The 26,459-nt window shown below is 40.2% G+C and overlaps 1 protein-coding gene and 1 long non-coding RNA gene across 6 annotated transcripts; one reads left to right on the top strand and one right to left on the bottom strand.

The window, feature by feature from the left end:
* LOC106956758 (kinase suppressor of Ras 1-like) lies at positions 1–24,749 on the bottom strand. 5 transcript variants are annotated; one of them, XM_015047781.1, is made up of 21 exons: positions 24,104–24,749; positions 13,861–14,001; positions 10,903–11,050; positions 10,321–10,810; positions 8,209–8,390; positions 7,983–8,052; positions 7,768–7,851; positions 6,487–6,548; positions 6,296–6,405; positions 5,069–5,237; positions 4,755–4,796; positions 4,450–4,498; positions 4,295–4,358; positions 3,917–4,201; positions 3,638–3,834; positions 3,460–3,556; positions 2,607–2,740; positions 2,272–2,403; positions 2,047–2,182; positions 1,831–1,964; positions 1–475 (listed from the first exon to the last, which is right to left on the bottom strand). In XM_015047781.1, exons 1-21 carry the CDS (start codon positions 24,314–24,316, stop codon positions 469–471), a joined length of 2,946 nt encoding a protein of 981 aa, XP_014903267.1. In that variant the 5' UTR covers positions 24,317–24,749; the 3' UTR covers positions 1–468. The 5 variants fall into 5 exon arrangements, with proteins under 5 accessions (XP_014903267.1, XP_014903268.1, XP_014903271.1 ...); XM_015047782.1 differs by having other exon boundaries at positions 4,295–4,355; XM_015047785.1 differs by lacking the exon at positions 24,104–24,749 and adding an exon at positions 21,579–21,678.
* On the top strand, positions 469–24,486 carry LOC106956759 (uncharacterized). Its single transcript, XR_001426822.1, has 4 exons — positions 469–1,004; positions 13,051–13,059; positions 19,326–19,328; positions 24,475–24,486. It is a non-coding gene; the product is annotated as an uncharacterized LOC106956759 (long non-coding RNA).
* Positions 24,750–26,459: the final 1,710 nt, after the last annotated feature.

Here is a 26,459-nt window from a genome sequence, read left to right as displayed (position 1 = left end):
TTTTCAGGGAGGAGGGAAAAAAAAAAAGTGCCATTTTGTCAGGATCCCAGCGAGAACAGCCACATCATAGCAGCACAGAGAAGGTGAGCAGCCATCAGCAGGCACAGTCAGTCAGTCTCACAGACGCCCAGACTCACAAGCCCAGCAGATGTTTTAGAATCAAGCAAAAAAAAAGAAAAAAAAAAGAAAAGAAAAAGGCAAAGAGATTTTAAAGATGTGTCAAAAGGGAAAAGCAAAAAAAAAAAAAAAAGGGCTCCCTATCTTTCGTATTTCAGTCCCTCGATCCGCTCTTCCAAACAAGAAATACGCCAACGGTTAGACACGGAAGATTGGACTGGGGATTAGTGGAAATGGTGCCCGTTTCAGGCAGAGGCAATGCTTTGATCAACCCTGTAACAGTTAGAGATCCAGGAGCATGCAAGGCAGAACCAGGCTTTGTTTTGCATTGCTTATGTTTCAGAGTGGCTGCTACAACCTGGATTAGACAAAAGAAAAAAGACACACACAAAAAAAAAAAAAACAGGAGAGAGAAAAAAGGGCAAAGGAAATGTTAGATGGTTAGTAAAAGAATCAGGCTGAACAGGAACATTTTGATTAGTCAGAGAAGATCCAGCACATTAAACAGGTAGAGAAGTTCATTAAGACAGCAGGACTTTGTACTTCTCCGTTTTAAGGTATTTTTTCAGCTTATAAAAATTCTAACCTAAAGTGTGAAACCTGTCTTTTAAACCTAGATAGGTGTACAGTGAAGCTCTGGGGTGCTTGAAGCAAAAGCAAAAAGTGTGAAAAAGCAAATTAAAGATGAAAAGCAAAAAAAAACAAAAAAAACAAAAAAAAAAACATTACCATAAAGCTGAGTTGTATACACGTTGCAGATACAATCAGAGTGAACCGAATTCTCTGAATGCTAATGACAAGTTTTACTGCTCAACTTAATATAATCAAAAGTGATTGAAAGATGATGCAATCCTGCTGGTGTGCCTGTAATTCTTGATTTGTTTTTTGTTTTTTTTTTGCATTTTAAATAAACATAATTTACTAAACGTTTCAGCAATTGTGTAAAATGTAAATGCTTTAAAAGTTATATAAAAATGTTAATCTTTTTGTTTTCATTGATGCTGGGAAAATTCTTAGTGAAGCCACCAATACCCGATTCCTGATCTAGATATTTTCTACAGCATTTGTTGTCTTGTTTTAAACAACAATAAATTATTTAAATTTACTGTTTAAAATACACAATAGTTGCTAATTATTCACATTTAATTGTGTCTCAGCTTCAATGAAGACGGGGCTGTATTATGTCCTCCATCTTATATCACTGTTGGTGGTCAGAGTCTGTTCCTGACAGCACGTCTATGCATTTGGAAATACCCTAACCGTTATAGACAGTGGCTGTTTCACCTCAGCAATTGTAAAATAGAAGCACCTCAAACTACTATTAGAAACATCTTTGCTTGAAGAATAAATTAAGCTAAAGGAATTACGTATATACACATCTATGAAACACAAAGTTCACAGCTTATCTAAAAAAAAAAACAAAAGCAAAGAGAATCCGATGGACTAGTTTAAAAAACAAACATACTAACAAATGTTTATTTTTTTGGTTTTTTGTTTTATGCCCCAGCTACAAGTCTGACCAGAGCTCTGCTCCAGTTATGTGTCGTTTATACAGTGTGGCGACAGAAATCATGACTGCTCAGGTCACTGTACCACAGGGAAAACCATAAAAACAAACAAACAAACAAAAAAACAAAAAAACAAAACGTAGAATCTCTGCACGTGTTTTCATGCCCAGTGTCTTCACCTCTGCTCCTGCTGTGGGATACCTACTCTGCAGACTTCCAGAAGTGTCCTGGGTGCGACAGCCTGCGGTTGAGTTTGGGCAGCTTCTCCAGCATGTCGGCCAGCTGAGTGAAGGTCGGCCTATCTCTCGGGTCAAATGCCCAGCAGGCAGAGAGGATCTCCTAACAAAACCAAAATACACTGCTTTAACAGGTTTCTTGACTGCATTAAGTTAAACTGTCTAAACACAATTTGCCAACTCACTGTGACCTCCTTGCCCAGGCTGATCTCCCCCAAAACCTTCTTTATGCCCTCGCCACTCCCCACCTGCCAGATGGTGGCTTCAACAGGCTGGTTAGTGATTGGCCAGTCTCTAGCTTGAAGCTCATACCAAATTGTTCTTAAAAAGAGGAAAGCAGTGATGTAACTAACATTAATCATAACTCCCAGAACCAGGCTGCAGGACTCCAGAGCTTCAACACAACTTACCCAAAGGCATACACGTCCGCTGCTGTTGAAAAGGGAAGGCGATCCTCATTGTTGCCTGGACACATTTTACGCACAATCTCCGGCGCGAGGTAACAAATCCAACCGTGCGGAAGTCTGAGTTTATTCTCACGCCTGAGAAGGAAAAGAAAATCTTCACAGGCATGCCATTTCTTACAGCAATGACTATCTGACAAGCACAAGAGACGGGTGCAGGACTGCCACTGCAGGCCTCAGCAAGTTTTCCAGATCACTGCGGCTCCCTTGGCAACAGCAGCAGCAGAGCAGTGTAAACAGAACGTCAGCTGAGCTTGAGGTTTTAAGGTGGCGGTCCTCACCTCCCCTCCTGAACGACTCCAGAAATCCCAAACAAGCCAAAATCCGTGATCACCACTTTGTTGGTGTCGTGGAAAACATTCTTGGACTTCAGGTCTTTGTGAACGATGCCTTTGGCGTGAAGGTAGCCCATTCCCTATGTCGGATAGTGAGAGATAAGATTATGTGAAAACCTTAAAGTCATCTCCAGTCCAATTAAAACACAGGATTAACCCTATGATAAAGTGTTTGAGCAGCAACAATAAAACAGAGAACATAATTGGAAAAACATTTGTATTGTTTTGCATGGCAAATGGATTGAATTTATATTGTGCCTGTCTAGTCATGCTAACTACTCAGGTACTGCATGTTCACTAAGTAACATGCAGTAATGCAGCACCTCCCTCCCTTTCATATTCAGTTGCTGCACACTGCCAGTCTGCAGTCTGAAAGATGGTTTCAAAAATTGTCCCCTTACTCACCAGACAGACATATTCAGTTATTGGAAACACATCTGCCTTTAGACGGTAACTGACTGGAAACTAACGAACAACACTCTTGTTTTAGGGTGCAGATCATTTAAAAATGGTGTCATTGTATTGAGCTATAAGCAGCTGTTGAGTTAATAACTGTGGGTTGTCTGCTAAGTAAAAAAAAAAAAAAAAAAAAAAAAAAAATGGGTTTTAAAAGAAGAGAAATTTTGGTTTTATTTCTTTGTTATCAAGTTTTGTTTAAAAAATATATAAAAGTTATAATTAGTATTTATTTTGTTAGATTATTTTGTATCAGGAGAAATAATTGACTTAAGAGATCACTAAGGACAAACAAAAGGGTTTTGGCAGGAAGTGACACTGAACATGACACAAAACAAAATACCTTTACAATCTCCTGAGCGATTTGCCTCGTTTTATTGATATCCAAATTATTTTTGGTGTCCCGGACAACTGAGTACAGTGTCCTTCCTTTACAGAAACTACAGGAGGAAAAGAAGGAAAAGATTACACAAATGAAGCAGCGACCCAACTTGAGGTGCGTTTGGTTTATCTGCTCTTACCTGGTGATGATGGCTAAGTGGGGTGGAGCCATGCAAGCCCCCATGAAGAGGACTACATTCTCGTGTCTGGTCTGTCTGTAGTTCATCACCTCCTTCTTAAAGAGCTTCAGATGATCCTGATTGTTTCCATCAATCTCAAGAAGTCTGATGGCGACCTCGCCGTGCCACCGACCCTTGTGTACTCGACCCCAGCGACCCTGATCGACAGAAACGCAAAAAAACTCAGGACATTTACCTTCTCACACTCGCGTCGATAACACCGTTTTGGTGAATCCTCACCTTTCCGATGAGCTCGCCGAGATCCAGCTGCTCAAAGGGAATGTCCCACTCCTGCAGGTACACGCTCGTCTGGCTGGGCTTGCGGGATATGGGGCCCTTCCACTGGTTTCCACGAGAGCATGGCAGATCATCCAGCTCGTCGCACTCACCGTCTGAGCCGATGTTCCCCATCATTCCCTCCCTGTCCTCCTCGTATTCCCCTCCGTGGTCATCTCTGTCGTCCTCGTCATTCTCCTCCTCCGCTTCGGGATCTTCATCTTCATCCTCAATGTTCTCATCCCCTTCCTGAAATCAGGCAGCAAGAGATTGGTTTGTGCACAAAAAAGATATATATATATAGATAAAAAAATTAAATCTAAAAGCATGTTGTAGCATTACCTCTTCATCTTCATCCTCAACCAGCTCATTGTGAGTATCATCTGCTGACTGTTCTACCTCACTGCTGCAAAAAAAATGTATACATTATCATCAGAGGTGCAACTGAAGAATACATATTTAAACGTTTAAATTAAATCTAGTAAAGTACAACTTACGCTGTGTCTTGGAGGACATCAGAGCACACATTTGTAGGACTGCAAACATCTACAGAGAACAGCATAACACCCTTTAAATGATTCAATAGCTATCCCACCAAACAGATCATGCGATTCTTCAACGTCTCCAGCAGATGGTGTCAAAATGCAGCTAAGAGCCAGAGAGAGGAGGCGGCTACACTTACAGCTAACAACTCCACAGAAATCATGCAGGAGGAAGAGAGAGCTGCGAGAATCTAATGGTTATGGAGTGGTGCGATGGCGTAACAAGTACTCGGTGTGTCACTATGGGACAGTCAACTCACCGGGGAAGATAAACTGCTGCCTATGCTGAAAATAATACGCAGCTTTTGTGGAAAAATACGGAGAGGGGAAAGACAGCATAGCAGGAGAGATTCTGGGTTAGTGAAGCTTTTGGTTAGGAGACCATCATGAAAGCACAGATCAGTGTTAAAGTCTCTGCAGGAGTCAGAAAAGGGTGCATGAGGCCATTAACATTATTATTATTACTATTCAAGAAGGAAAAAAAATGAGCTTAAATGGATTGAAAAAGCAGAAATAATCACTTTAAGCTTCTGGATTTGTACGTGTTCGTCAGGAGCTTTGCGGTCAGGTTTACCTGGAAAGTTAAATCGGCTGTCTCTGTGTCCTTTGGGCGAAGGGTTAGGTGGTGGCGTGGCACTCGGAGGATTGCTCTGCTGGAAGGGAGCAGGGGAGGAAGGAGTGGATGAAGTGGTGGAGGATGGGTTGCTGCTCGAGTCCATCTGGTTCATGACAGGGGGATGATCCTGATGAGACGCAGGTTCCAAGAAAAATAAAGTTTACTCAATCAGTGCATCACTGCTTTCCACTGTAGATTACTAAAGGAGCTCATAAGAGCCAGATTTCATTTCCTGGAGGCATTATTACAGTAAAAATGGCTAAAGAGCTGTCATTGCTCCACTTTACAGCAGGACAAATGAGCAGATGGTGGAACTGAGTGGGGAAAAAAAAGTTTTCTCACTTATACAAAAAAAAATGTAGCATTTATTTAACAGGAACGACTGAGAATTACACCTCTTAGTCTAGCACTTGAGTGGCACTTGCATTATTAACAGAGGAATAAAAAAAAACTGCATAGCCTTGAATAAGTATTCACACTGATTATGTAAACGCAATTTTTAATGTATTTTCCAAGATTTTTACGTGGCGGATTAAAAAAAAAAGGCTGCGCATAGGACAGGAAAACATAAGCTTAAAATTTTCTTTACAAATAAATGTTTAGTTTTGTGTTTTCATAATGCCCCCAAGAATACCTTACACAGCCACCTTTCTGCAGCAGCTTTTAGAATAAATTGGACTTTAACTGGACCATTCAAACACATAAATATACTTTCATGCAAACCATTTTATTGAAGCTTTGTATGCTTACGGTTGTTGTCCTCAACCACATTCTCAACTGTTTTGCAGCTTCTATCAGGTTTCCTGAGAGGGTTAACTTATAGTTAGATGCATTCGGGGTTGAAGTGAAGTCACACATAAAAGTTTTGCATGCAGGAAAAACAAGATGCATCTTGGTAACATCTGAGGAAACCCCTCAGGGCTTAACAGAACAGCTGCAATTATGCTGAGGCAAAATAACACAAAGGTGGACTTAATAGTATTTATTAATTAGGTTACTTGTAGAGACAGTTGGACTGTATTTGGGGGTATCGTATTAAAAGTTCAAAATCATTTTACTTCCATTTCACATTTATATGGTAGTCCTTGTTGGTCTCTCTCATAAAGCAAATCAAACTGAGGTTAGTGGTAATAAGAAAAATGTGAAAAGGTGTTAGGTATTTTGTATATTAAAGCATTTCTTTACCTTTTTTGTAATGGCCTTTGGTAATGTACCAAACTGAGGAGCTTCTTGTGGTCGGTCCACAGGGTTGTTTATATCAGAAGGAACAGACTCGGTCCTCCTAATTTTGGCAACTGCAGAACACAATTATTTTCACACGGGGCCTATATCAGATATTTGTAGGGAGGAAAATTTTAAGCATGAAAAAAACGTACTTGGTAGAAAGGAGATTCTGCAGGACGGAGCCTCCTTTGTGCATTTGTTGTGGCACTTTAACCTGCAAGGACAGTAGGCAACACATGGGTAGCTTGGTAGCAATTAGCATTTAGCACCAATAGAGCTCCTCAAGTCCAGATCAAGATTAAGTCAAGCCATCACAGCCCTCTACTACGAAGCAGGATTAATAGCTTACTAAGGTAACTTCAAGTTCAACACAAGGTTTTATTTGGGGTCATGAAGCTGCCGCGTTTCTTTAATGCATTTCTTTAAAGAAATGAACTTGCACTGGAAGTCTAACCTGCTTCAGAACAAGTTTGGTTAGCCTCTTATGCCAGACTATAGATGATTCCAGTGTGTTTTGTTACATGTATGTAAATGTGCTTGGTTGGAATTAGTAACAATGGAGTAGCCTGAATGAGAGACTGATGACTCACTGTTTTCTCCTCCAGTACACGTGAGTGCAAGTTTCGTACTCCTCCAACTGCATATTTGTATGCATACATCCAACTTAAAAAATGTTTCTTGAAATTAATGAAACATCACTGGATGGTGAGTAAATAAGAAATAGAAAAGTAATGATAGGATAAGTATAGAGAATATTTATGTACCAAGAAATAAGATGGTGAACCATATTATTCAGTTATGCTTCAGTGCTATACGCCAAGGTTAACTTTATGTATTTGACAATCTGAAATTGGTTTTAAAGCATGTATCTGGACTTTAGCTGTAATACTTTTTTTTTTTTATTTTCCCCAATTTCTATACTAGTATTTTTTTCTCTTACGAACATGATCTGATAAATAATTTTTCTTTGTCTGCACTGTTTGGCCTTTACGTTACGCTTCCAGGTTTAGCAGACAGTAGACAGACTAGAAAGTATGAATTAGGCCTCATTAACTCAGAGACCAGCGATGACATATCATTTAGAATAATCTCAATTATTCAGACAAACTGACTAGTGTGTACAGAAATCTTCTCTGCAAAATGATATTTGTTCTTGTGCCTTTATTCATTTAATCAGCTTTTAACCAAGAAACGTTACCCTCTATGTATTGTCTTTGCACCATTTAAAAAAAATTAATACTTTATGTAATTTGAAGATAGTTGAACTGTATTTATTTGCCTTCCATCTTTTTAACATTATTTCAAATAAAAATACAATTTTTACAAAAATTTATTGTGAAATTTTAAAATTTCAAAATAAAATAAATTTTTATTTCAAATAAAAATAAAATTTTTAAATAAAATTTGAAGTCAAATTTTATTTGTCGACTTACCGACAGTGTTTGCATTTAACACCAAACATCATGTTCTTCTGACACACTTGACATGTCTGGGATAACCAGGACTTGGTCGAAAACCTACAAATGACAAAGTCAGGTCATGTCATTCCTGCACTATCAGTGCATTGAATTGCTATTTGCAAGTAGGAAACACAGCTGACTTTCTTCAGTGACAGAAGTTTGTGAGAAAGGACAACAAAAAGGTGTACCTGTGCGTGACGGCTAGACCGATGTCCCTCCTGACTGCTTTTGGGGAGCTGCGGTGCAACGCTAAGTTATCTAGGCAGGCAAGCAGATGGAAGACAGGAAGATCAACAACATGCTTGAGATATGCTGTGGTGGTTCTGCTTTGTCTTTATCTTAAATACACGAAAATACATTTAACATAGATTTTTGTAGACATTTTTTTTAATTTAAAAAAAGCACATGACCCACTCTTAATTATGCTGTGCTCCTCAATTAGCGTGGGTGTCCCTGGGAGGGTGTAAGGTGCGGTGTTGGGAGCTGGCGTCCCTCCAGGGGTCCGTGCGGGCTTGACTGGATACCGAGAAGGCGAGTCCTCACATCCATTCCCATTCACTTGCATGTTCAGCAATAATTTGTTCTTTTTACCACACCTGAAAGGTAAAAAGATAAAAAAAAAAAGAATAATATCAGCAGATGCAGTTTTACTGGTATCAAGTAGTGTGACACCTTTGAAGGTCTACAGCGTCGCTTGAGTTCTTTACAGCACGAGGCAGGTTATGTAAGCTGTGCAAGGAGCCACGCTGGAGCACCTTAATAGAACTGGCACAATGACAATAGTGGCATCCTTAACACCCACATGGAGGTCACAAGAAGAGCACCAAGCTGTTCCAGACCTGTGATCTGGCCGCACATGTAATCACACGAGAGGAAAGACAGCTGGGAAAGAACAAACTAACATTTTGTATCTGAACACACATCTCTGCTCAATGCAGTAGTTCTCTTGAACATTTTTCCCCCCCTTGATAAAACATTCCATAAAGCAACAGGATATTGTAGATAATCTTGTGGCTTGTTTGTGTATCTACACTCAATCACAACACAGAGCAAGTGGGGAGTGGGGGGCTGGGGGGGGGAAACAGCGATTGAGTGCGCTGCCACCCCTGAGCATTTAGGATTTAGGAAATGCTTCCTGTTTTGACATGACTCATAATCTCTGGGAATTTGTTTGGGATTAGCTCCCTTCAAACAGTAAGAGAAAAAGGAGCAACAGGCAGGATGTGAAAGGATGCTGCACAGGGAAGGCGAGGGGATCAAAGCAAAGCTCTGCCCGAGTCTTAAAACAGACTAATTCATTATTTGAGAGAGAGACAATAAGCAAATATGTCACACTGGTGACATTGTACCAAATTCTACTCTAACCAATGAGCTGACATAAGAATTAACAACAAACTCATCAGAAATGGCAAAATGACATGCATCATTCCTAAAACTAGAACTACTTCTAAATATTACTTATTAATACTTAAACTTCAGTTCATTGCTTAAAAATAAACAGCAGTATTTGTGTTGAGAGAGAATCATTATCATTTATCCATAAAGAATCCTGAAAAAATTCTAAAGATTCTATAAAATATATAGAGAATTTATTTGAATTTAATATGAACTAAAATGGAGATTCTCAAATATAAATGGGAGATTTGTTTAAAAAAAAAATACATGCAGATGCATCCATTTATCTCACTTTTAAACAGTGAAAAAATAAACATGTTTTTCAAAACACTTTCTGGCCAATACCGATTTCTGCTTTTGTTTAAAGTTTAAACTGCTCATTCCGATTTTGATTACTTCAGTCTTTTTTTTTTCCAGAAGTTTAAACACATTAAAGAAAAAAGAAAAAATGATTGCTGAAGTCTAACCTGCTTCAGAACTAGTTTGGTTAGCCTCTTATGCTAACCAAACTTGTTAATTGCTTGTTTATTGCATTTAAGTAGTGGTTACATCCTCACCCCCCCCCGCCCCACAAAAAAATGAGGGAATCATAAAATTATTTATATTTACATATCAAAACATAGTACCCAAACTCAAAAAAATATATACATTCAAGTGTATATTGTTGGTTAATTTATTTGAGGACAGAAAGTGGGGGAAGGCCAAAGTTCAGATGAAGTTGATGTACAGGAAAAAAAATAGGCTATGCAGGTATTGGACTTATCAATCACCAATTAGAGATGATCGACAATTGGTTGACTCCAAATTGATTGGTGGACGTCCAATAAAAAATGTAATCTTTTAATCATATTAGATCTTCAGTTCATGTCCTCATACCCAAACAGACAAATTTATTTACAATTTAAAATGTTAAAATAGTTTGGTGATTAATTCAATGCAAGCAAACTTCAAGGTTTAAATTCATTGATAGGATCATAGTTTGGTTTCCTCCTTTACTATTGTTTCCCACAGCATGACAGCCATCTCACGTTAGCATCCTGTGAATGCTAACAATTACATGTCATCGACGGTGAAATTTCACCATCACCTAACAGATTTTAACGTGGACGGTGAGTTGAGAACGGCACCTACTTGTTGTTGGGGGGATCCTCGATGCGATTGCCCAGCTGGGACTCGTGGCTCTTGCTGCGTGTCAGAGTGATGTTGGGGAGCAGATGCAGAACCTTGCGGGACGGAGGTGGAGGAGTGCAAGGGGGCTTCAGTTTCTGTCGCCTATTTGAGGGTGGGGTTACAGGCGGGGTGGAGGTGTGCCCGTGGAGGCGGGTTGTGCGTGGCCGAGGCATGGGGAACAGATCTGTGAGGGGACTGTCGCCATGGCCGTATGATCCCAGCCCATCCGGTGTGGCTGCTGCTGAAACAGAACCAGAACGGGGATGATGGAAGGTAGCAGAGGGGGTGGATGGCGTGGACTGGATGGTGGAGGGGCGGGCTAGAGGCGATGGACTGTGGGGGCGCAGGGGAGTTCCCAGGAAAGGCAGCTGGTCTGCCGTTAGTAGAGAGCCACTGTCCCTCCTGGTGGACTCAGACAGCCAGGAAACACCATCCTCTTTCATTTCGCCTCCTGTAAAACAAACAAAAAAAACAATTAGAAGAAAGCCCAAAGCTTATATACAGATTGTTCAATCAGGGGGCAACATTAGTGATAAAACATACCTGATTCAGTGGCACTCTTTAGACAGGAGAGGGCAGCACCAAGTCTAGCACATTCTTCTGAACTGGACCCCAGTCTTCTCATCGCATCTCTCACCTGAGCTCCGGTCATCTGCAGTAATGTGTCCAAGGACAACTTTGTCTCTACCCCCTGCAGAAAAGGGATGAAAACAAACAGATGGCTGGGAGTCAGTGATGGTACAGAGTGAGGATGACAGCAAATTATTAGATGCATAACTGAGAAGAGGGATTTACAGGACGAGAGGGAAAAAAAGAGAGACTACTCCTTGGCCTGAAAAAAGAAACAATATTACAAAACTAAGTTTGTAATTTAAACAGATTCTTACAGTTCCTATATTTTATAAAACCCCGTCCGATTTGCACACAATTCTGTCCATTCTTAATTTTTAGATTAAGTAGTATTAGAAATAATTCAGACATTCTACATAAGTGGATATGAATTGGACCTATTTTGTCTTTATCATAAAAGTTTTCATAAACATGCGTTACATAGATTACTTTATGAAATAAATGAACAGTCGGCACACATAGATAAGATAAAAGTAGACAAAGTATCATATATCACCAAATGCCTGGAAATAAGAACAGATAAAGTCAAAGTCATGAGTCCAGTATGTGGCGAATTTTCAAAATTATAGCCAGAACTGGACTTGCACACAGGATAATGTGCAATGCTTTACAGACACACAGGTAGTGTTGCAGTGTTAAACTGTTAGTGTCCATTTGCTAGATTTGGGAGATTCAGCAACTTTGTAGTGGCCCTGCAAGTGCAAATGAGTTAAGGTTTCCTCTTAGAGTCAGAATTAGGCTCAGGTTGAGTCAATAAAATGGATCATATTGATTGATCATGATACTGATCATGTTGATTTAAATATCAAGATTTACTCAGATATACAGAGATTAAAATATGATCTCTAGAAAAAAAATAGCAAGTGAAGATTTGAATCTAACAGAAAGTGAAGGGTTACAGGATTATGTGCTTGTATGCATTAAAGAACACGTACCTAACCATCTGGTTTCATTAAACTCAAAAACAAAGTGCATCAAAGCACATGCTCTTTGATGGCGTGTATACAGACAGATAAAAGGTTCAAGTTTGATGCAATTAGTGAAAAGAAGAAAAAAAAAACTGTAATCACCAGTTATCAATCAGACTTGTTCAAGGGAAAATTACTCGCATTTTGGTGGTTCTAACAAGTGTTTGCAACAGCAAAACATCACCTTTAAATTATTAAAGCATGACAACCTATTTTATTGTATTTTATCATTATAGCAAAGAATTACTCAAAGAAACTGTAGAACGACAACTTCAATGCAACACTGTATATGTACCGCTTCTTTTATGGGGGCAAAAATAGCAATACAAACAACACTTAGGACCTTGTCCAGCATATTTAGGATGTTTTTTTTTTTTTTTTCTTTACATAGGAAGTGCGTAAACACTTATCAGTCAGGTTAAAGCCTTTGCTCTGAGAGGGCAAACACTGATCACAAAACTAGGGCAACCTCCCACACTCGTGTGTACACTGTAAGCAAAATGAAGAGCACACAGGCGGATGTGCAAAAAAAAAAAAAAAACACCAGCAAGGATGAGAGATGGGAGAATTAAAAGTGGCCATGAGCTTGCCTCTCCTTCAAATACATAACAAAATTATATAATGTAGCTACATAAATCCATCTTCCCGCTTTAAATGTAATTACTGTTCAGAAGAAGTGTAGGGAAACATGGGCCCTTTTTACACTTCAGGTGCACACAACTCAAATTGATAAGCGGCTACAGAAATGGGGAAGCATTTGTAATCTTCATTTAGAAGGCCACTCTGGGTTAATAAATGTTACTAATTCACAGAGAAAGCATTTAGGAAGGCAGGCACCAGGAGTCACTCAGGCCTGTCATGGACTCACTTCCTGTAAGCTGAAGCGTGGGAGCAGAGATGCTGGATTCCATAAATAAAGTAAAAACCATCAGAGGATTTTTGGACCACCCATTACATAATGCAGCCCTCATCGTACAAGCCAAGGAGAGGCACTGTACAAATCTCAGTCTGATAATGTGCAACGCTTTAAGTGGGTCAGCATCATGCCGTGACAGCATCATGTGACATCAACAAGCACCTTTTATACCAGGAGAAAACTGCAGTCCCTTGCAAAAGTACTCGTGAATATCTGAACTTTACACATTTCTTTTTAACAATTACAAACTCCTATTTTATATCTGTAATGATAATTTCTTCCCATAACTGCACAAAACACTTCACAGGTCTCTGACTCATTTAGCAATCTTAGACGTTCATGTTTAGACTAGTTATTAAGTAAAAAAAAAAAAAAATGTCATGCCTGCTCTGATCAGGAGGATAGTTGTTAATGTCTTCAGTTAAGAAAACGAGATGAAATCGAACGTCAAATAAATCGGATAGATTTCAATGCCTGCACAAATATCAAAAACTCCACCCGATTAAAAAAAAAAAAAAAAAAAAAAAAAAAAAACTGGGACAAGTCCCAGAAAGCTTCCATCAAGACAAGAGGCTTGAACAAATATTAACTTTTGGGACATTCCTTATACACTTGAAGAAGCATTTGTTAGTCCAGCAACCGTGGAATCAACTTCAGAGCGACAGCCTGCTGGACACTAGCTTATTGTGCAGTCAAGATGAAAATATCAAACATTTTACAGGACTCTGACAATGGCTTTCCTTCTATTAGTCTGAAGCCATATTTTTAAAGCCCTATTAAATTTAAATTGGCATTTTTGGGTTGATGTGCAGAGCAGACAATACGGTCCACTTTTCCATCCTAGAGCACTGATCAGGCATTCCTCGTGCACACGAGAACGGGGCAAAGAGTACACACACTGGACACATATTGGTGTGACACACACAGAGCACACCGCTTTACACCAGCCAGAATAGACTGGCAGTCGTACAGAACGACTTGGCGTACCTGGATGAGCTCTGGTCGCAGGTTGACGGTGCGCAGCCAGTCCCGTAAGCGCGGGTAGCTGTCCAGGGCCTCGGGCCTCTCCGTGTCTGGGACCTTCCTTTTACACTGCAGCTGTTTACAGATGTATTTCATCAGCTTTACCTGCAGGGAGCAACAGAGAGGATATGACAGAGAAGGGAGGGGCAGGTCAGAAGGGAACGCTCACTTTTTCCCCTTTGCTCTGAAGGGTCATTTGCCCTTTAGATAAATTTTTTTTTTTTTCAAAGATAGCATAAAACTGAGGAGTCACTGATGACGTGTGAAATGACACACGCAGATCTGACCGATATTTTCCATCAACACATGCTCCTCTAATTTCAATAAAGCCACATAAAGGAACCACTCAAAGATATGTTTCCATTCCCACTCATATACGACGTTACAAATTATATTTAAAAAAAAAAGTTACATACTCCCCACATCATGATTCTGCCACCATCATGAGTTATCTGAATGGTGTGTCAATTTTTTTCTGCATATATAAACCAAAAACGTAAACTATACAAACCTCTGTGGCGTGTGGAAAACTCTGAAAGCAATTTCTAATTACTTTCTTTGAACAACAGCTTTCTTCTTGCCACTCTCCTAAATATTCATTTAACACTGAGGCCTTTACAGGATGGTTGAAATTATACAAATATTTTGAAATCGATCATTTTTCTCCCACTTCACAATAATTTGCCGCTATTGCTAAAACACAATCCAATTTGTAGTTGTAACAAGACAAAAAACCAAGGGCACGAAAGGCGTATCAATAATTTTGCAAGGCAGTCCATATCTGCTAATCACTGTGTTCTTCACTCAAATCTACTTTTAATCTGTGCTGAAGTTTCAGGTGACAATAGACATAAGAACCTCGCTGTGTTCAAAAGCGTATATAAATCATCCTGTTGGAGTCTTATTCTCGCCTTTAAAAAGAAAAAAAAGAAAAACCTGTGGTACTTTAATGCTTTCATGTCAAGTGCAGCGGTCCGTTCTGCGAGTATTACAATGAACGCCGCGGTGTTGGTTTGCAGCAGCCTGCATTGTGCAGCTCACCATGACTGTATAGTGTATCCTTATCTCGCTGTCTATCTGAAAAGAGTCCATTACAGCAGGCAGCACCTTCAGATGAGCTGAGCAGCACCGGCTAGCTTGCATCTCGGCAAGTACCTTTTGAGGGTCTGGGGGGGAGGAGGGGGGACAACAATGGTGAGCGATATGCGTCTTTCTCCGCACATTCAAACACACCGGTGACAAATCCACTTGTCAGCCAAACAGAAAACCAGCGCAGCCTTGCACAGCTCGGAAAATGTGGCCTTGGGTGGTGAAAAAAAAAAAAGGCTGCGAATAAAAGCTTCTCAACTGGAGTATGAAAAGGCTACAGAGAAGAGGAAGATGGAGAGGATGTAATTGCTCTACGTGTTGACCCTCACCCTGATCTTCAGCTCTGCTCTCATTCATCAATTATCAGCTGCAGATAGTTCATTTGAAAGTAATCACAGGAAATACTAAAAAAAGCCTTACTCTCAAACAGCTTGCAAGGGCAATGCCATGAAAGCTCATTGGTCAAGATGAAAAAAGATAAACACAAACTTTAATGCGATGTTAAGTTCTGATGAATTTTAACCTTCATAATTCACATTCAAACATATTACCTGTGATCTAATTGCATATTTCAGATTGCTGTGGTGTTTCTCATATCTGGCCTGGTGTGATCAAACAACAGGAGGCGTTTACTCAGTTTGGCTAATGAGCTCCTTCTTTACCTCCCTATACACTAGTGCAGCACAGTGACGTCAGGTTACCTAGCAACCCCTCTTCTGAGTCGTCAGCAACATTTCAGTGGGATTTTCCCATACAAGTGAAACACAGCTTAAAAGAACACTTCTCGGTAAATAATGCGGCCATAGGAAACAGCGGCGGAGGTCACAGAGTGCGGCGAGGAGGCTTGAGTGCCGTCTCTCACTCTGCCTGACAGGGACCTAAAGAACAGTGAGATGAATGAGGATTACACAAGCACCAGTCCCCAGATCCTGCACTGATATGGGCAACGAGCGTGGCTCTGTTGGAAGCGCAGTCGGGCACACCAGCAAACCGGCACATAATCACAGCCCCCCCTTTGCATTTTATTTTTGGTGCAGAGCGGAGAAAACAGCACTTGACGTCTGGCCTGGAGGTGGGAGGTGGGGGAGGAGAGATGGCGTCAGAGCCCACCTGTCAGCCGAGCCAAACACCACCATGGAAACGGCCTAATGCTGTGCAGAAGATGAGTGACAGCCACCAGAGAGGAGAGCAGGGAAGGGGGCGGAGGGGGAGGAGTCCAGTCAGCGGTCCGGCCTGACACAGCAGACTTGGGGAGCTGATCCCACCGCCTTGGTTGTTTTCTCAAGCCTCTTGTTGACACAGGCACTTTGGTGCACCTGCCAAGGATAGCATGGCCTATCTGAGAACTGAGCAGCCATGCTCAACCCCACAAAAATGATATTTACATAGGAAGGTCAGCTTATTTTCTCCCCACTCTAAAACACGCACGCGCATACTAAGCATGAGATCTTCAATGTATGCTAACAGAGTCATGGTCACGGTATTAACAGCAAGCTTAAAACAAGAATGCTCGATCCACAACAAGAAAAGGTGACAATTATTCCTACTGTGGTAAGACAACATGCTGATAACACAATCCTAAGAATGTTATCTATTAAAATTATTTCCTAACTTTTTCTTTTTTTGATACACAAACAGTTCTGAATTTTCACACAGGAAAGACTTGCACATTCTCCTGAGGAACCACGAAATTTGGTTGCATACTCAATGTTGCAAAAGCAAAACAGATATTCGTTATGACGAACTGAAATCCAGAACTCCTAGGCCAGCTTAACTATAGGACACAAGAAAAATGTTCTACTTGGAGGATGTGACGTTTAAATGAGGGAAAGGCCAGCTAAGAAAAAAGTGTGAAGCAACTAGTGGGGGAAGGGCATCACTACTAGTGCAGTCACAAACTGCAGTCACTCTGGGACTTTCTGAGGGATTTCACACGCAAGTACACCCCTGAGAGTAACCTTAAAATTTTGGTATACGTATGTATCAGTATCACCCCATGTAAAAGGCATAATATAAGAATTAATTAAAGATATCCATTAAATATCTTAAGACCGTTAATAAATTAGCCATATGGGAAAATCAGATTATTACAATCCTTTGTCGTACTTCATTCTTCAAATATTTTCTTGCTTTTGGTTGTAACTGGTTAGATTAAGCAAATTTTAACCTTAAGGGCAATATTTAAAAACAAAATCATGGAAGTACAGTATGGTAACTTTGCCAACACAAAAAAGAGGATGTTAAAAAAAAGGGAAAAAAAAAACAAAACAGGACAGCAAATTCAGTTATGGTGAGGTCATGTCATCAGAAGGCCAAGGTCTGTTGGGGATCAATGGCTGACAGCCAAAGACAATAGCTGACTGCTCCTCCTCCCTTCTTGCTGCTAGTAGAACAAGCTGATGCTGGATTGGGAGAGGGTGGTCAGGATGCATCAAACTGACTGTGTAGATAATAAATTCATGTCCAGACTTGGACAATTGCAGAATACAAATGAGGTCATTCCAAATCAACTTCATGATGACGCATCTCAGGCCTTTGCTGGATTTTTTTCCCCCTCTTCACTTTTAGACACTGCTTTGCAGATTATCATTTCTTTAGGCTTAGCACTCCCTTCATCCACCATGTGTTTATGGTGATTTTTTTTTTAGATAAAATTATTAAGACATAAGCGGTGGACTAAAAACTACATATGCGCTTTCAACTGATTTGTAGCTAGATCAAGCAGATCCTTGGTTGCCCACAATGAGCAAATCAGGCCTCAAAATTACAGGATGCAATGCAACTCATCCTGAGTCAGGTCAGGAATAGATCATGGCATGCCCACATGGCCAAACGATTCTGCTTTTTACATGATGCAGCCTATTCTTATTGGCTACACCTCCATTACAGTAAAAGAGAGGGGAAAAACACCCTAAAGGAAACAGAGTCAGGGTTAGTGCTGATAGTCACCAGAGCTGTATTTCCTCTACACCCTGGTGTCTACCTCTGTCTACTTCTACGGCTCTGACAGACACAGCGACACAAGCAGCGGTTGTCATGTCACGGGAGGCGGCCCAGGCGATTGGCTTTGATTCTCCCCTCCCCTTTCCTGCCTGCTCTCTCCTATCGCAGAGCCTCTTTGCGCGTCATTTGATTTTCTTATTTAACAACCAACCCTGAAAATGCGTAGGAAGACAGATGTCTAAATATAGACACAGCCACAACAGCTTGCACGACGAGCACACAGCAAACTCTCCCCCCAACAGCATGAGGAGACAAAACAGAGTGACGCGTTTTGCTGTTAGCTGATCATTACAGGAAAAAAGGAAGAAGAAGAAAAAGACGAGCTCCTGAAGGATACCTCACAACATTTATTTAGGGAGGTGCAAAAATACCGCAGCTATTTCTGTGCATTTGATCATGTAGTTTGAAAACATGCAAGTTGCTGAGGCAGTGCTAAAGGACGTGATGAAACTGCAGTCAGGAGTATAAAGAGCTGCAGTTAAGAGTAACACAGAGGCAGCATGAGAGGCAGACAGAGACCGAGCTGAGTGGGATTAATATGTGAAAAGTGAAGTACCAGTTAGCACTCCATTTGAGAGGGGCCAGTATCATTATCCTCTCACAGGCAAAGACAGAAAAAACACATACGGTTCAAGAGGAACAATAAAGCTCGCCCCGATGAGAGAATAAAGCCAGTTCAAGCCGCCCTTGATTGCACTCCAGTGCAATATTGGAACGATAACCCTAAGCACCACAGAGTGAGGCAACTTCTGACCTTAGACACGTCGAGCAAATTCTGTGTCTGAATTAGCAGCCTTGGTAGTAATTACATCTGCCCTGCTACGATCACGTCTGACTAACTGAGATATAAAAACAATGTCTATATATAAATGCAACCTCTTTAACATATGCAAAAGAAGAGCAGTTGCTAGAAGTCTCAAGAGTGAAGCGGAAGAGAACATCCTTGTTCTCAAGATTTGCAGCAAACATAAAAACTACATCTACATGCACAGGAATTCATCCTAAAACTTAGCGTTAACCGTCGTGCCTCTGGCAAATAAGGAATGTGATAAAACAATTCTCAGGGAAGGCTAAATCAAGAAGTGAAAGTAAAGTCTGTTAGCAAGTTGCAAAACAGTGTGCCAGTAAAGACAAAGGAAGTAAGGCAGTTGATTTTCAAAGGAACCCAAGCCCCCCACAATCAACAGAAATAAAGAAATTGTTGCCAAACTTCTTAAATATCTTGATGATGATCCCAATTATGACTTTGTTGGATTTAGGTACTTACCATTTACTCATATCATCTTTTCTCTTGTTTTGTTCCTAAAGTTTAAAGTCATTTCAACTAGATGCCACAGAAAGTGCCTGGTGAGCATAGTGAAACACAATGCCTCCCCCACTGTGCATCGCCATTTACCATATGAACGTGCAAATTACAATATCATTTGCACAATTATTATGAACATACATTTGCTGAATGGAAACATGTCAATTTAAAAAAAAAAAGAAAAGTTTTTGCGCTAAGATGAGGAGGATTTTCAGGTATATTGAAATTAGTGTGTTTTGCAAAGCTGCAGTGGAAGCACTTCTTTCGCATCACAAGAGTCACATGATCTACAGCTGGATGTTACTACTGGCATAAAAGATGAAGAGGACGAATGGCTGTAGTAGAAGGAGGATGATGGTGTGGCATGTTTATTAATGACTTTTTGCTTGAACAAATTTATTCATGTGTGATTTTAATTGTATGTTTTTATTTAATGCAAGTACTACAAGTGCAAAATTGTGTTATTTTAACTTTAGAGGAATATCAATATTGTGCACATTTATAATGGAAATGCAGCTTATGACACTTTTCCTTCCTTCAAAAATTGAGGAATATTTATGACGTGGAAACCAAAGAAGTACAACCTATCAATATGGTCACACTGTAAGGCAATGCTGTTTTAGAGCTGCAATATATAACTTTTATTTAAAAAAAAAAAATTACATATTTGTTCCATGTCCTAACAGCATAATATGACAAATAATCTATATAAAAAAATCAAGCTCTTCTGCCTTCCCCTTGTGCTCCTACAGCCATCTGCAGAAATACACCAGTCGGTCAGAAGCAACCAATCAGAGCTGAGAGAAGGTCTTAGCTTTCCCTCTGGCTAAGACCTTACAAACATGCCGAGTAAATGGCTAGCTATAACCTTTCTTTCTTCTAGGTTACATCTAGCTCGTCACAACGGAGCCTGTCGCGAATGCTCAGGCCACCAATGACGGCGGATAAACAGTTTTCCTGGAATGGCAAGTTGTTCCTCTGCTATTAGCACATTGAGAAGGAAATATCAAGAGTGACTAACAGTGCTAAGACAAAAAAATACGTAAAGAAAAAAAAACAAAACAAAACAAGCATTGTGTGTAAAAGTTACACACTGTAGCTTCAAATTACAGTTGACAAGCAGCTATCTTTAGGCTGGCTACTTGCACAGTTAGCCCGGCTAACTAATCAGCTAATATCATCTTGTTCTACTTGTGTTATTCTATGAAGAACAGAACAGCAAAAGGATTTTACTGACGGCAGTTAAAGGTAATGTTTTGCAAATTAACAAGATTTTGATGCAATGATAACAGCTTCTCAGCAAGAAGTTTGTGTACATTTCACAAAATTTTGCAAGTTTTTAAAACCCTTTTTCTGATGCTCTCTCTATAGTTTTATGTTGTTATTAACTTATGTAAACAGTTGTTACCTTCCTTGTTATTGTGCAGAAAAGATTGAGTCAAATAAGATGACATTTTATCATCACTGTAATTTCACTAAGAACTGTTTATACAGAGTGATGTGGTTAAAAACTGGAGGAAAAAAAATATGCAAGATAAAAAAAAAAAAACATATGCTGGGAATGTACAATCTGACATATTTTCGCTTACTTGTCTGGGTGAAGATACCACAAGAAGATAGATAAGGATAAAAATCCACAAATGGAAAGTACATAAACTGCAATCCAGGCTATGATTAAACATACTGCTAATCATATGCAATATAATGTGCAGTCTGCTTACAGTTGCATTTTGTCTTTATTCTAGACTTTGCAAGAGTCGCAACCTTCATCTAACAGCTTGTCTCTAAAGGAACTGCACTCTAGAGGTAATCTATCGGAAGATACTTTAGTCAAGTGGAAATAGTTCAGTTGAAATCAAAGAAAACACCAATAAATTATACAATTAGCCACAAAGTGCATGTCTACACTGGGCATTTCAGGTGCAGTCAATGAGAACTTTGATGATCTGATATCAAATTCAGGAGTGTGAAGATTTTAAAACTAAGGCCTTGAGTTACACTAAGCCTTCGTGAAAAAGATACAATTCTGTACTTTGCAAGACCACACAAGCCAACAAAATCAAACTCAAAATAACCACATCCACTGCTTGCTCAAGTAAATTTCAACGATAGTCTGTTACAACTCCTCGTACACATACGAGGAACGAAAACACCCTCCTCCCAGAAAACACAGCCTCAGAACAGTTTTTAAGAGTCTTCAAGAAGCACATGAGAACGGCACTGCGTGTCCATTGTCATGCAGAACAATGCCGGTGAGGAAAATGTATCTACGAGACAAACATACCTCAGGAAGTACTCTGCCAGATCACGTCCTGTTCCACTGACAAGGCACAAATGACAACGGATAAAGACGAGTGGAAGAATGTAGACTTGAACGGGCCGAGACTTCATAATTCCATTAACCAGTTCGGGCTTGCATTGGCTAACCGAACAACTTTGCTTCAGGAAGCAAAAATGTAACCAGCCACTCAGCTTCTTCTGCTCCGCTTCTTCACAAAACCAGTGGGAGTGGATGTGGGGTAGGTTAAGAAAACAGCTAGAAACACAAGCAAGCTGAGGTTGCCGGGCTTCCCTTGCATTTAATCACTTAGCTTGCTTTTCTGTTAAAACTTGTTCCCACAGGGCGCCTTTCAAATTCACACTTAAAAGTCTGCCAAGCACTTAAGGACCAACAAACTTGTTTACTTTCATATTCTCAAAAAAAAAGAAAAAAAATTTCCATTGTTTTAGCACAGTACATATTTTTCTGTGAGTCTGCCTCTTCTACTAAGAGTAAAAAAATATGATAAAATTAACCCCTGTAAATAACCATAGGACCCAGAAAGACTTTTTTAAGCACAATTGTTTAGCATCTTAAAAAACGTTTTTTTAAAAGGTGTGTTTGAAATTAAATGTCCCAGTTGGGGACAAATGTACAATTTCAGTTATGCAAAAATAAAACAAGCATGGATAATTAGTAGCCTCCAGTCAATCAAGACTAAACATTTGTTTTAGCTAAGGTGTATAGCTTGAATAAACCATGAACAAAGAAAAGCTATTTTCATCTGTTATGTCTAAATTTGGCTCATGTGAAGCATTTATCTACACTTTATGTTCATACTTTGTGCATCAGACTTGTGGTTTTTGTTTTTTTCTGTCTCTATGAAATCCAACTCAGGTCTTTTGTAAACCCCAAAAATCTGAGGTTCAACTGAAGATACAGGAAAGTCTGGCTAAATAGTTCAACACTGAACCTTGTCTATGTCTGGTAACATAATTTCAAGCTGGTGCTCGGGGTAGGATCTAGTTATAAGCCTAAGTCACAAATCTGAGGAGTGTGTGTGATTTTAAAAACTTAAAACTACTGGAGCATAATGTCTTATTCTTGGCCAAACAAATCAAGCCATTAGCATAAGTCCCATCCATCCATTGTCTATAGCTTATACCTGGTTTATTATTGCAGGGTCACTGCATGGCTAGTGCCCATCTCCAGCAGTCTTTGGGCAAAAAAATCAACTCTCTTGCGACATTTTTCTCCAAGTATACAATGAAATAAAGTAGGTTAGTCTTAGATATGATAGGTAGAAGCATCCAATGAAGCAGCAGTAACACAAAACTACAGCCCACTTTATGTATTTTCCCAATATTTAGCCAACTTAAATCTAATCAGTTAAGCACATGTTTTACAGTTAGGCTATATCAGGGGTTTGGAACCTAACTTTAGCAGAAAAAATAGAGTAGAACTCTGTGTTTTTAGCATAAAAGTAGCACAAAAGTGGAGTTCCTGGACAGGTTATTTTCAAAAGTACACTAATGGCTCAAATGGGATTTTTTTTTGTTTGTTTGTTCAGACTATTTCCACATCATTGGGATGCAGATTGCATTCTTTTTTGTCACATTGCTTCTATGTGGAACATTAATGGACTGGGGTTTCTTTTGTTCTAAAACCTGAAAATGTAGCACCTGGTTAACTATAGCCATATAGCAAGTGTTATTATCAGGTAATTTCAAAAATTGATAAATTGTCTTTAAAAATAATTAAAAAAAAAGTGTCAGGTTGGTTTTGTGGAACTGTATAGATTTCATTTAGTGGGAGCTCCTGCTTGGGTTGTGAACTCTGCTGACCCCTCGCCTGTACATCTGCCCTACAAAAGATAAAGCTAACAGACTGGGACATTAAATGTGCTGCGTTCAACTCACCATATATAGGCTGTCCTGCAAACCAAATGCCTTGGGGGCAAAAACACAGTCAAATCTTCCCGACAAGGCAACTGAATCAGTATCTCGATGCAAATGAACTTCAGCCCTCCCTTTCCACATTTTCTCTAAACACACAGGACAAGTCATGAGAGGCTAGGGTTGCTCTCTTGTTATTTGTTTTGACAGGCCGGTTGCACAGGCACACAAAAAAAGAGAGAAAAATCCAGCTCTGAGCTGCATACAGATAAAAGCTGTATCAGATTATTCAATGTGTGCCATTAGGCCAAGCTGGATGGATGCAGCTGCACGGCACGGTGCTGCGAACTATCACAAAAAAAACGAAAAACAAAACAGAAGGTCACGCAAATAGCCGGAGCTACAGCCAAACGGGTCTAAGTCGTTTGAGAACCTTCCAGATACAATTAGCCCAATTTAATAGTGATTATCAAGTCGTCGCCACCTCAAGCCATAAGACCTATAGTCGCACGGTGTGAGCGAGAAGAAAAAACGTGCTCAGCTCGCTGACATAGTGTCGCTTGCAGCCCGTACTCAGTCGGACATAGCGTCGTTGCATCATGACTCCGCAGTTTAAACCACACAGCTTGTTATGGCAGCGACACATCTCTTTACCTCTAAAGTGCGTATTTCTTGCTGCGTGAGGTCGTTGGACGCGGCGCATTTGGTCCGTAGCCCCTGTAAACTGGAGATGGAGATATCAATCATATTCTGGATGAGCTCGCACTGATGGAGCGCGGCCATCGCTGCGCCACCGCCGCTGTGCCTCTCCGGCTGCTGCTCATCACTCTCGACCATCTTCCCACCGTTAGCAGACACGCTATCCATTCCTCAGCATTGGGGCACGGCTGGAGAGGGAAGGGCTGGAGTCAAACCGCTGAGCTCGGATAAAACATAAAGCGGCAGTCCAGCGACGCAGCGACCTATTGTGGAAGTTAGCTGACAGCAATTGTCCCCGGCTGCCAATGCTGGACTATTAAAATAAGAAATAAAACTTAAAAAAAAAAAAAAAGAAAAAGAAAAAAGAATGTTTCCCAAAAACTATGTTAGGCAGTCTTGATTCCGCAAACGTTCGGCTTGTGTGTCCAGTCTACGTGGGCTTCCGACGAGAGGGCTTCACGAGCTTCCACGGACAGCTCTGGCAGAGGCTTCACCGACTGTCAGCTGTTGGGAACATCACTGTGCGCGGTGCAATCTGGGAAATAAAGTCACACTGGTTATAAAAACGGTTCTCGGCTCTACACCTCCCAACGCTCTCCCACAACCTGCTCCTAAGATGAAAAGTCAACACACACAGGGGAGGGTGGGGGGAAACGTTACAGGAAATGACATGCTACTGTTTAAATCATCAAGAGAAAACATTCCAGCGGCAAAGGAATGAAAACATCTGTGACTGAAGGTGCGATAACATCAAAAATGGCTGGGTTCCTTTTAGGTGCTTCCAGTCATTTACATGGAAAAGCTTGACAGATCTGCGGCTCTTGCATGGAGGACTAAATAGGTCTGGCACCTTTTATACCAACATAGACCTATATTGCCCCACAATGTCCCTTTTGCAAAAAAAAAAAAAAAAAAAAGAATGGACTTTTTTAGTAGGGGTTATTGGAAATATGAACAACTAAAACATAAATATTTAAGATGCAAGTTTCGTTGGACAAAAAGGGCTTTAAAAAAACAGCCACTCGTACTTTCTGTAATATAAAGTTGTATGGATTGGAGACACAATTACAAGCACTCTATGCATTTCACAAATCCATCCAGCCAGTGTCCATAGCCACTTATCCTTGCAGTTATGGTGAATATCTCGTGTAATCATTGCAGGTCACTAGCGGGTATTTGCAGGCAACTTTGATCCTTAGGCCTTGCAAATACTGGAGTCTACTATTTGCTTGCACTTTTCATACTATTTATCTTTTTAAATAAGTAAGTTAGCACAATGCACACAATATCCATTTTCCGTAAAATGCTCTTCCAGCAACACTAGATCCCACTGGTTTATTTGACTTGGAAGTAAGTTATTACGTCATTCAAATTCAAATATCAATACATCATTAGAAAGTAGCTTTGAATAATAAACAGTGTTGTGTTTGTTGAGATAATCATGAAAAATAACGCTGCTCTCTATGTGGTAACCTTAGGCTTTAATTTGTAACGCTGTAGGATGCCTGAATGTAGCAGAAGCCTCGATTCCATGTATTTTCGCTTCCAAGAAGCAAATTTCTTTTTCACAGAAAAAGGCAAAAGGAACAAGACGGGAACAAAAGAGGCAAAGACAACAGGCTAGCAACTCCATAGTAGCGCTGGATTGCGAGACTAATTACCACCTTTCACCTCAGTGCACATCACTCTATACTGAGCAAAACCGATGCAGAAAGCCTCAGTCTGGGCTATGAGTTAGATTTTATGACGAGTAGACATCCAGTTATGTAGAGTAAACCAGCATAGTTCAGTTAAATTTTTAAAGTTATTGTTATACTGTGGGGATTTGCATTCTTTTTACGGTCCGTTGTCTTGGCAGCGTTACGTTTCCTCCCAAATTTAGCTGACGTACAATAGAAGTCAGTTTTCTACCAGTACACATTTTGACAAAGACACATGCCATCATTTCACATCATGTCATACTCTGCATGCACTCTCTGTTGTGGTGGGATGACTCCACAGCTCTCCTCAACCACTAACAGTGCAAGCGTTGGAATGAGGGTGTGATGTTCTTTCCTTTAATATACCCTCATTATACAATGGGAACGTGACTCACTTCTCAAGGAACCTTCCTCTCCATCTGTCAATCCGTCTCCCCATTTGATTGCAGGAAGACAGAATGCATTTTTCTCAAATACGTGCACCTCCGTTTATAGCAGAAAAGTGCAGAAGTGAAAAAGGAAATAAAACCCAGAAGAGGTTACTTTTGGTACACCAACCAAGTCAACCCCCTGACCATCTGAAACTATTGGAGTAAATATAATTGTATTTA

This window comes from Poecilia latipinna, unplaced genomic scaffold, assembly GCF_001443285.1.
Source record: "Poecilia latipinna isolate Pla-1442-1.1 unplaced genomic scaffold, P_latipinna-1.0 Scaffold842, whole genome shotgun sequence".
Classification (NCBI taxonomy): domain Eukaryota; kingdom Metazoa; phylum Chordata; class Actinopteri; order Cyprinodontiformes; family Poeciliidae; genus Poecilia; species Poecilia latipinna.
The sequence above is the reverse complement of the archived record's forward strand: the minus strand, read 5'-3'. Positions and strand labels throughout refer to the sequence as shown.